At 35.9% G+C, this 19,305-nt stretch overlaps 1 protein-coding gene across 12 annotated transcripts in view; it reads right to left on the reverse strand.

Annotated features, from left to right (window-relative positions):
• ZNF385B (zinc finger protein 385B) overlaps positions 1-19,305 on the reverse strand; it is a 163,163-nt gene that overhangs the window by 91,609 nt on the left and 52,249 nt on the right. For 2 of the 12 annotated variants that reach the window (XM_051787313.1, XM_051787308.1), the window contains exon 2: positions 6,030-6,179. The exons of 6 other annotated variants lie outside the window; for them this stretch is intronic. In XM_051787313.1, the coding sequence (XP_051643273.1) occupies positions 6,030-6,071 (42 nt within the window). In that variant the 5' untranslated portion in view covers positions 6,072-6,179. 4 more of the 12 variants (XM_051787309.1, XM_051787310.1, XM_051787303.1 and 1 more) reach the window with 4 other exon arrangements.

Raw genomic sequence — 19,305 nt, forward strand, 5'->3', positions numbered from 1 at the left:
ACTTCACTGCAGTTGGAAAAAAGAGAACAACAACCTTACTTTTCTGTTTTCTCCAAACACTGGAGAACAGGAATGTTTCGCAGGCAGTATATCAGGAACCTTTAACCCTTTCTCTTTATCATGAGCACAGATGCTGGAAGACTCATAACTTTTCAGTTCTCAAACGCCATTTTCATTGCATTTCTATATAGCCTTCACATAAATTTATAATTGAAAAAATGATATATTTGGAAATGGCAAAAGCTTAACAAACATATATATGTATCTCTGCCAGCTTTTGCTTCCAAAGTTCAAATACATGTACATTTGTCATAATATTAACGACAAAGAGTTCCTAAATAATGAGAACAATGGGAAATCAGAGAACTTAAGCAGCTGCAAGCTTGTCTAAAAAACATATAAAAGATCCCTGATTGTTTCTGACTATGTGTATTACAGTAATGGTGAGAGGTGTCAAATGACATCAAGCTCCACAGTACCAAGAGCTCAACATACACAAATTAGGAAAGAATCCTTGACCTAGGAGATTATAGTTCAAGTAAGCAATACCAGAAAGAGATACATATGGCAAGTACATTAAGTTTTATGTAAAGTAAATTAAAGCATCTGTGAATTTCCTGAAGTTAAAAAGAAAGTATGTGATATGTCCTGCATAACGACAAATTTCTTTACTAAGCATGTTCTATTCTGATCATCTTTCTTAGTTCAGACATCTTAACTGGAGCTGAAAAACTGTTATTCCATCAGAACAGATAAATCCCAGTGACATTACTCCTGAAATATAAATATCTTTTTTTTTTTGAAAGTCATGATGGACCATTAAAAAAATCCAAACACACAAAAAAATCCCTCAAAAGCTCAACAGTCCAATGCCATTTGCAAAGCACTTTGTCACTGAGGAAGAGGCAACACATGCTCCAGAAATTCCCCAGTTCTAGTGCAAAGTATTGTATGGTCAGGCTAGGAACACTTTTGGGCTTAAACAAAAGCATAAGTGCTTTCAGGGAAAAAGGGGAGAGGAAACGGGAGCAGAGGACGCAGATTCAGGCTGCTGAAAGAAGTGTCTACAGCTTGGGCAGGGGAGTACATTGCGGCATATGTTTATACCAGTAAGAGCTACTGTCTGATTTCTAAGGGAAGTATTTGACTTCAATGTCATGAATACCTTGAAAAAAAGTCTTTAACTTGAAATCCACTCTTTTGACACCAGAAGTATGAAAATACAATAAAGGCTGTGGGAGAGGAGCAATAAGAAGTTCCACATAGATAACTTTTTTTTTAATCGGCATGCTTCTCTCTGTTGTTAAGGGATAATAGGCATTAGCAAGTCAATTCAAATGACATAAATGGAAGCAGAGTAGGTCACAGTCACAAAAATGTTAATGATGTAAAAATGAGAAAGGCATTAGCACCAATGTGAAAAAGCAACTTTAAGACAGCCTTCTGAGACATTATTTAGTTTGAAAACATATTCAAATCCCTCAAATGACTAAAATCCTCAGGAACTGATTAAAAAAAAAAAAAAAAGCCAACAGCAAACATACATACTCTTTGCAAGGACTAATATCTAAAAAGTAGGCAGGAAGCATCAAGACAGTTTTACTTTTATGGCTCCATATAATGGAGCCCTAAGAAATAAGTGACACATCCAGGTATATCATAATATGGACTGACATCTCAAACTTCATTAATCCCCTATTTTAAGAGCCATCTCATAAAAATTATTCCTTTGTCCTTCTCCCTCTCCCTGGAGTGTTTCAGAACAAATTTCTAAATTAGAAACAGCAACATAGAAAAGACAAAAAACATCTGATGAACTGATTTGTTTCATTTTCCTTTTTAAGGAGATAATGATACATTGATCAAACGAAGCTCACATTTTTGGCAGGACAAGCCTTTTTTGTAAATAGTACTCAGAGTTGATGACAACACTGAGCCAGCGACTTGTTAAAATTTGTCCTAATGATGGCCCCAAATTACCTTCTGATGTCTGAGTTTTTGGTTACAAAAAGAGTAGCATCCTGATGCAAGAAGAAACAGGAAAAGAAACTAAACCATATCAAGAAACATCATCCCTGACTCACAGGCTCGCTAATAAGGGAGTTCTTATTGGTAGACTTATCTGAGATATTAATACCTCTTTCTGTTCATATTTTAACTTGGTACATCCCCCACCATCCTTCTCCCTCCCTGAATGGACATTCTCATTTAATGGCAGGGCACAACAGGAAGCTCCTACAGATGAAATCACTTCTTATAAAACTCAGGGCTGGAAGCCTGTACAGCCTAGCTCTAACCCAGGGCTTTCAACTGGACTCAAGTATAAAACAGTGTTCAACCAGAGCCATAAAACTGAGGCTGAGGAAAGTCTCCTGCCTTCGGGGGCTGAGTTGCTTAACTGGCACAATCCGAGAAACATGATTTATACCCACACTCTGTAAATGTGAAGTGAGATGTCTGTTCTTCTGTGGACTGTGTACTGGCTCCAGTCTTCTCCCACACAGCCTCTTCAAGTTGGAGAGGAATTGCACATTCCCCAGGCTGCCTACCCTTCAGTCCTTCCTCTGTTTACCACTTTCTCTGTTTTTCTTTTCTTGGTCTTTCCATCTATCCTTTCTTTATTTGATTCACACTCCACTGTGTATAATAATTATGATCATACTGGCCTCTCCTCTTTTGTTCTTTCTTCTTGCACACCGAATCCTTTTCATTTTTGGTGCTGCTTGAGTTAACACCTGGGGGTTTTTCAGTTGCTTGTTTTGTTGTTGTTTGGGTTTTTTTGTTTTTCATTTTCCCCTCCCCCCAGGTTTGCACAATACCTAATCCTGGAGTCTCGGTTTCAGTATTTCTGCAAAACATCAGATCAGTGACACCCACTTCAGAGCCAGCTGGAAAGAAAATAAACTCTTGCATCACCATAACTATGTTGCAGACCATGGAAAGGAAGAAAGTTGTAAGGACTGGAACCACCCAGCACACAAGAATCCTCGTCAGAGTTATTTTGGACATGGAAGATGCATGTGAGAAGCTGATCCAGGGCTCTGCACTCCACCGGGGGGCTTGTTTCTGTGGTCAGGCAGTTGAATTCCAGTGTAGTAGGGCACAGTCTGCTACAATATCTTCTGAAGCAGATGAACGTTGTTACTCTACAATGAGACCAGTCTCTCAGAGCATGGTGACAAGTAGTAGCTCATTTTTATTTCAGCCTTAGGTGTGAAAGCCAATTAAACTGCTTAAGTGACACAAGACACAGGGTTAATTTTTCTTGGCAGCCAGCCTTCTCTTTCTACAAAGTCATCGAATTGTGTACATGGGCTTTGCAGAGATGGCATGTGTTCAGACACATCAGAATTAAAAGCAGATTTACACCTGTTAAAATCCATCCCTAAAGGTTTGCAGGTTCACAGATGCACACAGTCATTCAAATATTTCTGAGACTCCATAAGTATTTATATCTACTATAAACATAAGCATATGCTCCCAAAGCTGTGTGTGAACAAGTGCAAGATATACAGAAGCTTGGTTGAAAATTTCCAGGCATTGGATAGAAGAAAAACAATACATCTCGACTCCAGGAACAGTGCTGCAGCAGTGGCTTCACTCTCAGACCTCCACCTATACCATTTTGATGGAAAATTCCATCAGTTTGCTCTGCAGCTTCCAAAGCTAGCAGTTCTAAAAGCATCAAAGGAATTGTGTAGGTTATGTTGCTACAGCTCAAAAATCACAGTGACATCTCAAATCAATTACTTCATCTTGAAATATTAACTCTGAACCACGTTATATTTTATAAGCATTCCTTACAGGTTATATTTGCAATGTATACATGACATCCTCTACTTCTCAATCTGGATAAAATACTAATCTTGAAATTTGAATCTCTAAGATTCTTATCTGATACCTTAGCTGCCTTTTATCACATGAATTTAGGTATGTATTTCCTTCAGGGCATTTGAGATGTACCAGTTTTATCCCTTCGGGACAACTTGCTCACATAGGACATTCTTTCTTTAACAGTGTACTCAGTCAGCTAATCCAAGTTCTCTGAAGATACTTAAAGCCCTGAGAGTATTAAGTAAGGTCATTCCAGGCATCTGCTATGAATTTTGAAGCAACCTAATTTAATTAATAATAGATTGATGTAATTTTGATTTGTACAATCAGAATGGCATGTATTTTCAACAATTTTCTTGAGACAAATTTGTTTGGACTTCAACAGATTCATAGCACTGCAGTGTGCCATCTTTTTGGCAAAGTACCAACATATTGCACTGCATGACAGGATGCAGATTTATGCCCATAAAAACATAAATGAGTTTTTAATTGTCATACAGAAAACAGATAAGCTTCACAATGTATTTTTTTTTAAACAGACATGCACGGGTATTTTTCATTTAAAAATCTTATTTGAATTAGGTTATTTTAATTGCATTCTTAACTAAATAAAAATATCAGAAGTGTAAAGCCATTTGACTAAGCCTAATCTGATGATTATTCCTGAGGGCTATTTCACTATTATCTGCCACTCAACCCAGTTTCTCAAAGCACTGAGCCTCTGAAATTGTACAGAAGCCAAAAGAAACTGCAGATACTGTGTCCTTGGGAAACTAGGCCAGCTGTCTTTCTGGAACTTGCAATTCTTCAGCTTCACCTCAAGTTTAAGTCTGAGAAACCCTCAAAAGAAATCACAACCCAAGCTCTCTTTAAATGACTGGTACAGAACCACGACTGCAATCACACCTGCTTATACAGTACTAATTCAGTCTGCCCTGACAGGCTCGTTTCCTAAAAAAAAATACAGGCAAGACCTACTCCAGTGAACGAGGCTTACATCTGTCCTGCTTGCAAGACAGATTTTATTAAGCAAGCCAGTTCACTAGGGAAGCTTTGTGCATTGGTACACAATGAAACACGAATAACAAGCATTCAGGAAAAGACGAACTAAAAGCAGCTGAATGAGATGAACTTTGCAGTACAGCCAGTATCCCCTTTAGCCACTGAGCATTTTGGCAACTAACAGCACTTAAACATGATTTAATGGAAATCAGAAACTATTTACTTTGTCTTTTAAACACATAAAAGCTTTTTTTACGCTTTCCTTGAAAAAGTACTCCAGATAAACCAAAATTTCATCTCAAGATTTGTCATCTCTGCCACTGTACCAAATTATTCCCAAGTCTCTCACTTTTCAAAGTTATATCTGGCCTCCTGGGCTCGGCAGAAAAAAGTGGTGGACATCACTCAATGTTTTCCAGTTTAATAAAATCCCAATAGTTGTGTTCTTAAATAGAAAGCTGAAAGTTTAGAAAAGCAGTTTTAATTGACTTAAGCAAGAGACCACTTTCTGTAAATGAGTCAGTTTTTGAAGTCTGCTAATTTTGACAGCTGTAGAATCATACTAAACATCTAGGAAAGGTAAGTTATATCATAATGACTATCAATATATTTAAAATTACAATAAGATCACTTCTATGTCTCCTTTAGCAACAAATTATATAATAATTGATTGTATAAATAAAATATTAAATTACATAAATTATATAATTCCTTTCCTTCATCTTTTTCTTTTTTTTTTTTTTTTTTTAATACGGACTTATGTCCATAATGTTCTTATAAACCATTCCAAAAATCCTCAGGGTAGCAGCAATCATTTGATAGGATCACAGTGGAGAAAAATGCTTTTACACCCACCCCCAGTGCTCCAATGGAAATCAATTACCACATGTTAGGACCATCACGTTAGTGAAAATGAGACTACATGACCTGTAAAAGACCTACCAGGCAGCAGATGAAGCCAACACCTGCCTGCAAATCCAACCGAGTGACATTAAAGCCCTTCATTCACATGTCTTTACATCTTCCTTCAGGTCAGGCTCGTGAAGAAGTTAAGCGTGGTTTTAGTCAATGAACTTGGGATAGAAAATTCATCTGCTTCTTGTTTCTCCAAACCAGCTGACTGGTGTAGCAGCTACCTGCAATTCAGTGATCTGCACTACTCCAGGTCACTACTTTGCTGGGTTTCTACTTACCTGAGATGTTCCCCTCAGGTGCTCTGCAGACATGATGAGCATCTAGAAATACAGCTGCACAGAGCAGCCTGCAAGGCTGGATCACACTTTCTCATTTTAAAGCCAGATGAATAATGGTGGACTGTATTTTAATGTCATTTTGACCTCCTCCTGCAATATACAGAAATATCTGTATTGTCTGGGTAGATTAATGGGGTAGCTTGAGTTTGTTGCCTCCACTACAGTATTGCTGGTTAAAACAACCTTAACAAGTGTCTTCACTTAGGGAGGAGGCAGGGTGAGAAACAATCTCGGCCACTCCCAACGTATCTGCAATAATTTAATCAGGATATTATTTTACTATTTTTGTATTTGCACATACTTCTACATCTCCACACCCATTGGTCTACTGAGCATGTCAGATATCTTCTTTCATTTCACAAGTTTCAGAGGAAAATTTAATGGGTACAAGGTGGTTAAGTAGACAGTAGAAGAGGAAAAGAAATGGCTGATCTTAGAATAACTTAACCTTAGGTTTCCTCTTCTCCATATCATATTATTTAGCTAAAAAATAACACCTTTAAGAATTTTCTTCAAAAAATTTACTCCTTAGAAGGAATTTTGAGAAAGAGTAAAACCGACTGGACTTCTACAGAAAACACCACACATACAGGTAAATGAGTGACTCCTTTGGCACCTCAAATCATCAAATATATGTTATATATGAGAAAATAACTGTTTTAGAAAGAAGTATAGGTTTCACATAAAAGGTAACTCACAGAAAGGAAAAGTCCCGTGTAATTAACTTAATGTCAAATACTACAAGACAGGAATTTTACATCATTCAAAACCAATGTGAAGAATACAGACCAATATCCATCTTGTCCCAGACCATATTCTCTCTTTAGTGGTTTAACCTGCACAGGGCAGCCATTCTCAAATACATCATGAGAAAGATGTACCTCCTGAATCTAGAAAAGGACCCTTACAGAAAATTTCTAGTGTCTTTGGAAATAAACTGAACCTTCAGCCAAGCAATTGTCTGCCATCAACGTAAATAAACACAAAAGATTGTCAGCAACAGAACCATGAAATATTAATATTTCCACATTAAGAAATAAGCAGAAATGTAACTCAACTTTTTTCTTGGACATCTCTGAACAGTCACACAAGCACTCTTCTGCCTGTCCCTCCCAAACAGTTCCTGTTAATTTTTTTCAGTCAGCATTGATGGCTCCTGACAAGAGAAAAACTGACTAATGAGACAAGTGTTCCTTACCAGAGCCAGACTTGGATCTGGACTGAAACTTGAGAGGCAAAGAAGAGCCAGAGCATCTTTGTCACAATCCTTCATATAACCTTCTATTTTCATTTATGAAGGTTGACCAGTGACATGAAGACTAGCACCAAAATATATCTTTTTCAACTTCACATATTCATTATATTCACAAATATATTCATATATATTTATATTCACATACAAAGAACAGAATAAAATAGGAAACATGTCTGACACTACTGGCCATGAATCCAAACACAGAGAGATTGCATAACAAACATAACACACAAACAGCATAACAAACCCTGGTCATTTCAATCACTTCAAAATCTCAGTATGAAACAAAAATAATTTTAATCTTAATTAAGATTAATCTTTAATCCTTGATCCACAGGGTCTTTATAAGCAGAGAGAGAATGATGATCATCCCAATCTACTTAGTGCTTGTTAGGCTGCATCCAGACTACTGTCTACAGTTTTGGACCCAACAAATCAAGAAAGATGTGGACAGACTGGAGAGGTCCAAATAAAGCCCTTGAAAGTGATCAAATTCCTGGAGAATCTGCCTCATGAGGAAAAACTGAAGGACTTGGGCCCTTTCTCCCTGGAAAAGATGAGTTCCCCTTTGGGGGGAAATAATCACAGAATTTCAGTACTTAAAGGGCAGTCACAAAGAGGATGGAGGTTCTCTCTTCATGAGGAACCACATGGAGAAGACAAGGTGCAAGGAGTACAACCTACACTGGGAGAGGTGTCATCTTGGCATGAGAAAAAAATAGTGAGATAAATCATTCAGTGGAACAACCTCCCTAGGGACATGGTGGAGTCCTCATCAATGGGGGTTTTCAAGGTCTGGACAAGATGCTAGACAATCTCATCTAGGCTCCCCTTCCCAGGAAAGCTTGGACTAGATGGTCTTTCAAGATCCCTTACAACCTGGACTGTTCTCCAATACTACAGTTAACCAACTTTGCAAGAATATATTGCGATAAAGGCTATAAGTATGCACATATATGCTGATGATGTCAAAAGACTCACAATAAAAAGAAGATGTAGTAAAAAAGTGTGTTACAAGAATGTTAAATTAACATAATACAATAATATCAGAGAACTTCTCTCTTGTTCACCCTTTTTCAAAATAGCCACTGAAATTCGGTGATGATTTCTGCAATTCCGCTTGTGCAGTGTTTGTTGCTTAAGCCAGTTCCAGATCACAGACACTATATATAGCACAGTCCATCAAAGATCAACAGATTTATCTAAGAATAGGTAGGAGATCTATATATACAATTCTAGAGCATAAAAATAACATTAAGAAATTTCATTAAATCTATGCTCATAAAATCAATCTATAAGGAAAAGTAGCCATCTATACTGCTAATGGCCAGCTACCCTGTAGAGTATGTGAAATGAGTTCATTCTTCGTAGAGAATTCTGAGAGATGGAAAAACTATTGTTCTTATTACTAAATGATCATAACTCAAAATGCTGTGACAAAATTCTCAAGGCATAAAAATTTCAAGAGTGATTCAGTTAAGAGGCTTTTTAAAGACTTGCATCGCTCCATGTAGTCTCTGAAGCTGCAGTATGAAAGTGACATAGGAAATCCATTTCTGTATTAAAATAAAATTATTACACATATCATCAGGGTTTGGAAAGGTGAATATAAAACGGCAATTTCATGTCTTCATATGCTGAAATGTAAGGGGAAACACACAAAAAAACCCACTGTAATTTGTCAGGTTTTACTTCTCTCATATAATATTGACAAGAAAGTACTCTTGTATTATAACTAGTTGTGCTAGCACTTCACATTGTATGCTCTGTGCTCGTCTTCCTCAGACAAAGTACTTTTTGCAGCAGAATAGACAGTAATACTCACCTGGGAATGGCCTCATTACCACTCTGCATAAGATTAGCGTCTTATTATGACACGTGGTCTTTAGTTTTAGAAACAGAAGATCAAAACCCAAATACTTTACTCATCTTGTAGCTCCCATTTTTGTATTGTCTATCCAGAAGAAATCTAACTCACCAGAAAAAAAGCTATTATCAATTTTCAGTCTATTGCACTATTCTGACATGAGTTCTTTCCTCTTCCCTACCTTACTTCATGTGAACTTCATTATGCAATATCAGTTACTGATTTACTTAAATCATTTCCTCTCTGTTACATGTTAAGATAAAGTAACATCATAAAAAGACAGATCATGATAAAATCACAGTCGACTCTCCAAGAAGTCTACAATTGGGTTTAGCTCTTTATTGTGCAGTTGAGAGCTAGCACTGGCACTTAAATGAAATAACCAAAAAAAAAAGGCATTAAAAAAAACTTGTGCTAGAAGATACTGCTTCAGGAAATGAGAGACTAGCTCACTAATACAAGAATCTACCTTAAAACACAGACATAGCTTGCTGCTCAGAAATTAACCAAGTGGGTGTTGCTAAGACTCTTTCAGAAAAAGATCTCTACTCAGTAACATGTAAGAGGTCAAGTGTTTACTTGTTAACATTGTTAAAATAGAGTTTTAATACTGCTCACAATAAACAGAAATTTTATAGAGAAGCCTCTACACTTATCATTAAACTTACTTGAACAAAACCAAAAATAACTAAAAATACAAGCCCTATTTCCCCTTTATACCCTCTCTAAGTTTGCTGGGTTGTTTTCCTTTTTGTTCTTTGCCTGTGCAAAGCAGAGGACATGCTTAGGCATGCTTAACCACCTTGCTGAAGAGAATACTAATGTGTGATTTCCCAAGAGCAGACTTATTTGCATAATTTAAATCCATATCCAATAAAAAGCAATGCTCAACCCTAATTTTACTTTTTCATATATATTTTATATAATTATGTATTAGTAGGAGCAGTTTCTGGGGTTTTTTCCTCTCTCTTACTTTTTAGTAAGAACAAAACACTTTACACTTTAACATAATTTCTCCTCATTTTGATTGACTTAAGAAGCTTTCCACTAGGAAAGCCAAACAAAAAAGGTAATTAAATATGGTAATTACAGCTCTGGTCCTCTTTGTCAGTTACAAGTTTGGGAATCAGAGCTGCTTTTGCTTAATAAAGTGGTTGCAGAATTAAAATCTTGCTCATCTAACATCACATCTTTCAAAGGTTTAAGGGTAAAATATTTAAGAAAGTTTTCCCATAACAGTCACTGGCAAAAATCTTAATTATGCTGAAACTGTGAGATCTATTTTGTCTTATTTTTTTTTATAATGAATCTTCATTCAGATCCAGTTGTTTGGAAAATTGCAATTACATTATCCCTTGATGCCTCTTGATCTTATGCAGACTGCTCTCACAGTTAACATTTATGAGAGAGCAACAACCTCTTCATCTATAAAACACTGAGCATCCAAGTTTTAAAAACATTATGTATGGAGGTGAAGTTCACTATGCCATCTGGGAATGAAAATCAGGATGTATCTTAGCATTAGCTACGTGAAATGCTGCATGCTTTCTTTTATGTCTGGATTTACAGAAGCTGTGACAATTTTAAAATCAATTAATGATCTGGCACAAAAGATGATCCTCAGATGATTCTGCAGCCCTGCCTTCCCAAAAGAACAGCTTCCTCACTAGATGCATGTATCCAAAGATATGCATAAACATATGCTGCCTTAGAAGCCACACCATGAGTGTCACAGTGAGAAACTGCCTGGCTTTTATATCAGTTAAATCCAACTCGTTTTTTCCCCATCCTCATCATACTGCAGTTTCTTTGAGAATTTCTATCAGGCAATTTCTATCATAATGTGATAGATAAGAGAGCTCGCTCTCTTCTCTTCTGGCGAGGTTCGAGAACACATAAGGATGCCAACTGTAATTCTAGATGACTTCCAAATAAGAGAAATACATAATTTAACACAGATGAACTACATTTCAGTTTTGTCTAGATTACACAATGTTTTCACAGACTCTACACCCATACAAATTAAAATACATATTAAAGATTTAGAGAATGAACAAAATTTTAAGAGTCCATCTTTCAACTCTACACTATTTTTCTTTCTCCTTGACTGGAGACAAACAGGACTGTCCTGCAAACTCTTCTGTTGAGTTTAGAAACCATTAACTCAACCTAGAGGGTCATCAAGATATGAATAAAATCAATAGCTAGGTAGATGGTTCATGAGGGAATTAATAATTAACCAATTAAAACTGTACAGCTTGTGAAAAGGCAACAGTGCTATGTATCAAAGCTATACAAACATCAGATGTTTTCTAAATAACCTTCTTTATTTTGGCCTATAACCATGTTCCTTCCTTATATCTGGGATTCCATGCTTCCTGAGCCTGGTTTTAAAGCATGCTGTAAATCAGTACCGTCTTGTGCCCTCTACCACAACACAACTCTGACCGCCCAAATGCAAAAATGACACACAATGTTTTTATAACAGCATATTAAAGTTAGTGCCATGAACATAAGATACCAAAAGTAAGAATTTAGAAAAAAAATTAGGACAATTTAACAGAAACAGTCAGATGTATGAACTTTGCATTATTTAACTCAAAGTTGTTTGTTGTTTTTTTGCTTTGAGGATTCCTCCCATCCCTTCCCACCCCTACCACATAAGCTGTAAAAAGGGTGTGCCTGCTTAATTTAATCTCATTTACTTAAGTGCTTGTAAAAGAATTCAGAAAATGTGTTACACAATGTATACCAATGATCTCTGGACATTCAAATTAAATCATAGAATAAAGGATATGAATAAATTCCCGTTATATACATTCCTATATAAACAAAATGTGATAAAAGTAACAGTCATGTTTTATGCAGGAAGAAACTGACTTTCATCAACTGCAGGGGGAAAAATCCCCCAAAACCCATTTGAACACCACAGAAATTGTATAAAAGATTGTGTTACGAATTTGTTTCATAAATAATTATGGAAGTAATTCAGCTATTTGTTCTGATTCAGAGAGACATGCACATATTACATACGCTGTCTGGGGAAAATGACAAACCTATGATTTCTGAAACTCTCAATCTCAGAGTTATCAATATGTTAAATGAATGGAAATATCCTATTGATATTTGTACCTCAAACGTAGGTGATAATTAAGTAGATTAGCACTATAGAGAACCTTTTAGCTCCCAAGAAGTAAACTACTAAAAAACACTGCAACAGATTATCATGAATTACTCACATCTTTAACACAAACTGCCTGGATATGACCTTTAACTAAAAAACCCCTATAATTTGAAAAGATTATTCCATAACCCATTAATAGGTGTAGTACACCAATTTTAATCTGGATTCGTGTGTTGTTATAGACTTTTTTAGGAATAATAGCAAAGAAAGTTTCTAAATGCTATATAATTCTCATCAGCCATGCCTTAACTGACTACATTAATATTACAGAAATAATGAGTTAAATTTCATATCATAATCATAAAGCCAGCAAATTTTCATTAACTAAATGAAACCTCCCTCAAAAAGGTGCACCTAGTATTGTAAGGATTCAAGGCCTTATAAATGTTCGTAGTTCAAAGGAACAGGGGGCAAAAAGCTGTTACTCTAACAAATGTATAGTTTTATTAAACGTGAATGCTATTTATTGATAAAAGAGGTTGACTAGGAAATAGTCTAGAAAGTGTGGAAACAATTTCAATCAAATCAAACTTTGTAGATTTTGGTGTATCTTTTAGTAAGTGCAATGATAAAAGCAGCATGCAGCAATGCTACATACTTCACTCACATCAATCAGAGCAAACACTTGTTATTTCAATATAAAATGCAAACTTCAGTAGTGAACTTCCATTCTTTCTTTTGAAAATTATTCAATGTAATAAGATTGGATACAGTGAGGATAAAGAAACCTTTAGGTTTAGAAACCAATTAGGCGATAAAAGCTAAAAGTTTTGTCATTTCATTTCAAAACTGGAAAGTAACTGAAGAGAGAAAATATTGCCTGGAGTATACTGCCAATACATTTAGACACTAATACAAGTCAAGGTTTGTTAAATATTAAAAATCGAAAATCTTCTATGTTCCTGTAGAAATTCAGTCTACTACTTTAGCCTTTATTTATTTAAGCAACTGTGGTTAATAAAAATAAATAGAATCTAGAAACATATTAAGTCATTTTCCTTCAACTATGTAGAGTTTAATCATATCAGTACCTCTTCATGTGGTTATTGATGGCAGCATGTTTCAATGATATTGCATGTCAGAGCATTACTCAAAACAGCATAAGCAGTCTATCGAAGAAAGCAACTCATACAAACAGTCACAAATCAAGAGAATTAGCTAACTGATGTGGGTACTACCAAGCATGACAAACTGAACACACCAAATTTTCCACATCTTACTGAGAATTTGTCAATAAAAACTGGAGTACCACACTTTGCTCACAGAATTTGTTTCAGTGTTTGACCTTGCTCTGATGTAGAACCCCAGTGGTACCCGGTACCAGTGAAGCTCCAGAGCACATGACATTGCACTGGTGTTCTTGGTAAACTCACTGAAGAAAACCCCATATTTAATCACAAATCTTCAGGACAGTTACTCAAAAACTTAAAATTAAGTTCTCAAGTGCTCTGTTGGATTGTAAACAACACCTTGCCAGACTAAGTCCTTGCTGAAACCCAAATGTATCCCAATGTCTTTAACCACTAAGCCGTTAGGCATAAAATGAACTATCACACAAGTTTACCTTGAGTTTTCCTGGTTTTGTTAATTTTAATATACTGTTGATATGAATCTTCATAAAGTTTTCAGTGAATCTATTTTTACCCCAACTGTAACTTGAAGTACAGCATTTAGAACAAAAAATCAAAAAAGCATACTGCATGTTAACAGATGAAATGCAAGAAACTCAGGAGTTTTTAAACACATATGGTAAGCCAACAGGCCCTGTGGCATCACATTTATCAGATAAGATTATCATATTAGTAGCTATTGTAGTCTATCACAAATGAATATACCAGTTGACTCAAAATTCAGGACCCAATTCAACCATAATGTTTTCCACAGGTGTTTGTAGACAGTCCAGTCTGGCCAAAAGTAGAAGTTTCAAGCTCTTCAACTCAGTTCTTTGCAGACTACCATCTTGAACAGGGAAATCTGGAGTATAAACCGTTGAAATTACTCGAAACAGTAGAAACTGTTTCAAGACTCTACTGGATAAAAGAAGAGAGCCACAGAAATCTTCCGAAAGGTATGCTCAGTAGAAATCTGATTGGCAACAGGCAGTTTTGCAAACCTTTCAGAAATCTGAGAGGTTGAAATGCAGGATTCTAGATGTGAGGCATGATGATTTGAAAGTTCACCTCAGAGAGACAGAATTTAGAAACTAATTAACAATGGCAGTTTGTTCTTGCTTAAACACTTAGCTGTGCACAATACTTTTGTATGATAAATGCAGTGATTCAGCTCGGGGTTCGTGAAGGGCAACTTGATCACAGCTACACTGAAACATCGCATCACAGATCTAATTTTGCAAGTGGTGATTCTTTGCTAAGATCTAAATTGAGAAAATAATTGAGGAACAGTGAATATCTGAAGGCAACTATACGGGACATGTTCAAAATACGAACAAGCTATGTGAACAAGAGCAGCTTATCTTTAATAAACTCAGAACAGTAGCACTCCCTATAAAGGGACTAGGTACCAGCAATGCCAGCAGAGCATGCATGCTTATCATGTGCACACCCTTAAACAGATACTGCTGGGCTGAGCTTGATGATATACCAGAAAAAAACATTTGAGGGGTAGACACCAACACCTACCACGGATGCAAATTGACCTACCTAGCTTCTATTTTCAACGCTATGGTGCTTAACTGCTACATTTGAAAAAGACAAAAGAAAAGAAAAAAACCAGTTTGTTTGTGAACAATGCAGAATGTTAAAATACCTATTCAAAATAAATAATCTAGACAGAAAATTGAACTCACAGGACTGAATATACAAGTTTCATTTGGCAGCATGGGAAATCCAGGGTTATCATATAGGTACAGGTCATTTCACATAAGGAGAGAAATTTTGCAGTTTATTGCATTTGAACAGATGTGGAAAGCCTTTAACCTACTAAACAACCAAGGCAGTCACTTCCTTTACAAATGCAGCTAAGGACCATGCTAGTTCTTCAGCATATAAAGACACCACAAAAATGATCAGCAATATCTATTACCACAGCTGAAGCCATCTTCGTTCACAAGGAATATTATCTGGAAGGAGTTTTTCTAATGGCATATGAGTCTGAACCTCTGCCAAGGTGCTGACAACCACAGCCAAGTCATCATTCTCAGTTGACAAAAGTGGAAGTGATTTCAGTGGTTGATGAGAGCCATAAATTTTACGAGGTTGAAAAAAACCAAACAACCCAAAACCACCACAATGCCACAAGCACAAGACACAGACACACTTCACTCAAATTTGTTATACCTAAGGCCCCCACACTAAAATACATTCTATACCTTTATGGTTTTATTACTTAAACCTTCATTGCAATTTCCTCCCGTGCGTAGGAGGGAAGAACTGCAAATAAAAAATTCTCCAAATACCTCCAAATAATTCTAAGGTCTTTGCTATGACACTGATAAGGAGCATATAATGCCATATTTTAATTTTATGCACACTTGTTTAGCTTACATATGAACAACCAAAAATAGCTATCAAACAATTCTTCTTGGTGAGCAGACAAATAAAATTACAGTTTTATCTATGGTTACAACATACAATTGGGAAACAAACCTGCTTATTTTGAGGTTACTCTAAAAAAGCATCATTATTTGTGGGAGTCAAAAGTTTGGGCCTTTGACTTTCAAAACATTTCCAGATGTTCCTCCAGAAATTTTAATTTTTTTAGTAGTTTATGCTAATGTTACAAAAATATTGCCATATTTTTTAACAGCTGTAATTAAGATGCCACAATATTTTATGAAAGACATCCAGGTATTGCAAGTCTCTCAATTACTTCAACTAGTTTTTCTTTTCCACTCTGGTTAGATTCTGTGGTCCTGAATTTCTCATATCCCAAAGCACATTTCCTCCCCTTAGGCATAACAGAAAATAAACTGAAATAAGAACCAAATAATTTATGCTGTCATCATGAATACACACAACTCTAAATTAATTGCAATCCACTGAAATAATTTATCACTGCTTAGATGACAAGTATAGCACTTTACCCACCTCAGTTTTGTACTCTGGAATCTTCTTTAGTTATTTCATAATTCTACATGTGTGTATACTACATAGAAGCATATATGTCCCTGTACAAGATTATAAAATGAAACACAGCTGATTTAACCCATTAGACGAAAGACTAATAACCAAATCATTCTGGAAAAAAAAATCATGTTTTGAATAAGTTTTAGTAACAGATAAAGTTATTTTATCCTTAAAAGCCTAGTTATGAAGAAATGGGCCTTGAATCAGTTCCATATGCCCATAAAACTGCATGGAGAACTTGATTTTTTTTACATTTCTGTTCTGTAATGCTGTACTGTGCTTATTTTGAGTATCTCCTTGGGATATGTTCTTGTAGCCAGTTATTTCCCTGAGTTACATTCATGTACTTTAAGTGTTTTCACTCTCAGACACTGCTTAGAATTTACTTCCCTTTTCTGCTTTTTTCATTATTGAAGTGTTTAAAAGCATTTCAGAAGTTTCCTGAGACAGAATCTTTACCTCCTTCTATATATATAGTAGGGTTTTTTCTTATCCTTCTGCTTTCTATATGACCTCAATCTCTTAACTTTTGGAACAACTGTGTTCTTCTTAGAACTGTTTGGATTTTATTTTCTTTTGGTTTATGAAATTTATTAGGTGTGAAATATTTTATTGCCTTATTTACTGGCTTCAGTGTCCCATTCTGGGAAAGCAGGCAGATCAGCTACAGTCACCCCTAAAGACAACAGTATTAATGACTCCAGCTGATGTTCCTACTTTTCCAGCCAATGGAAATGTGAGCACTGTTCCTGCAAGCAGCATGTTTCCTGAAACACAGTCCCAGCTCACTCCAAGTGCTCACCACCTGGAGTGATGCCAGACATATACACTGGCCTGTTCCAGAAAATCATAGAAGACTACAGTCCATTGCTTACCAAAGAAAAAGAAGTAATTTATATTTTTCCTAAGCAGAACTACTCGACATAAAGCCTAAATTTCCTTCACCCAGCAATATGAAATTGGTCATTCAATTTCCAAATAAAGAACTGAAAAGAGAATTTATGCAACAAATATCTAAGACTAAGAAATTCAATCTTCTCCCTTAGGCACAGATAAATAAGTGCCAAATTTGAAGAAAAACATCCTGCTATTACCTCCTTCCAATTACTGTGTCATCCCAGACATGCCATGTAGGCCCATCAGTGGTCGTTCCAACTTCCTTGACAGTTTATTGTAGACACTTACATTGTAGTTATCTATGATAAATTAAATATTTATTTAACACCATCCCAACATGTCCAGATCCAAACATAGTTTAACAGCATTTGACAGATGAAAAGAACAAACAGGCAGTGTACAAGGACACTGATTATGGTGAGCAGCTTACGAATCTGTGTTAAAAACTCCAAATTTATGCAACTGCATGTTTATATTTCTATATAAGTATAGCAGATTTAGCAGGGATAAAATTTGGATTCTCTGCATTTAACACTGAGGACCTGGTACTGGGTTGCTGAAAACCTGGGCTTGTGCACCACAACCTGAGTTAGGGGTTTAGGAGGTCTTTGATCTCTTCCTATCTCCTTCTTCATAGCTTGCCAGACTCATTTCCTGAGGGTGGTTCATTGATTCATTCTTTCTTTGCAAAAGCAAATGCCCTCATGGCTCAGCTTTACTTGCAAGAAACTAGCAACTTATGTAAGGAAAACCACCGAATTTTTATAGCTGTCTCATTAACATATCGGCTAGATCATGTTTATCCCAATTTAAAAAGAAAAGGACAACCCTGACCAAACCAAAGATTGTCCTACGGGAACACACAGATTTAACATAAGGCAAAACACACTGATCTTCAGGAAGCCATTATGCTTGTTCTTGTTTATATTAAAATATATATTTATATATTTTTCTACTATGATATAATCAAGTGTTGCCAAAACAAGCATTCACTTTCATGAGAAACATCAAGAAAATCATTTGAGCTTAGCAGAGCGATATTTTCTAGATAATCCTATCCTTCCCATTTGCTCTACTGTCTTCATTCCCTGTGTTTCAAAGCAGACTTAAAAATTTTAGCGATAAGTCTTTTGCTAATTCTGTACAAGGCTAGCACAATAGAACTCTTAAGACATATCTGCAATACAATTAATCATTCATTTAATTACTATAACATAAAAGACAAGAAGCTCCAAGGACAACGCCTCTCATTTGTAAAGATGATCATGATTAATCCTATGCCAGACGAGGTTGAAGATTTCTTTTAAAAACAACTGAAAACCACAGCATAATCTAAAATCTTGTTTAAAATTTCTTTTTGCAACAAGGTTATATTGAAGAATTACGTGATTTTTTTTCATCATGAAATCAAGGCTTAGAGTACCTATGAATGTAAGATTCCCTTATTGGGCATTCATTCCAGGCAGGTATTTTTCATTACAATTCAGTATATCAATTCTTCTTTCTTTTTTTAAAAGTAATTTTATTAAGCCTTCATGCTCCACATCCCCTCCAATTCTTATTACCATTTTTATACCCTATGGTGAGGCTGACAAGAAGCAGTGTAGATTTGACAACCAGAAGCACAGGAATCTAGCAAGAAATTACTATGCAAATGTGTCTGGGAGAAGATAACATTAATAAATATTTGCTGATGGGCCTTTTGCTCCAGTAGGTGGCACATTTATAATGAAAACTTAACAGTAGTTTAAGCCAAAGATCAGAAACCTCAGATGTACATGTCTGATGGATGACAAAAGAGGAAAAACACTGCCAAGTGTTATCATTTTAGAGAAACCAATCCAAGCTCACTAAATTAGATGAAAATATTTTCCTTCCAACTTCTCACGTTCTATAAACGTTTTATTTACCAAAAAAGTCTCTTTGCT

Source organism: Manacus candei, unplaced genomic scaffold (genome assembly GCF_025592945.1).
Source record: "Manacus candei isolate 608988 ecotype Guabito, Panama unplaced genomic scaffold, ASM2559294v1 h1tg000023l, whole genome shotgun sequence".
NCBI lineage: Eukaryota > Metazoa > Chordata > Aves > Passeriformes > Pipridae > Manacus > Manacus candei.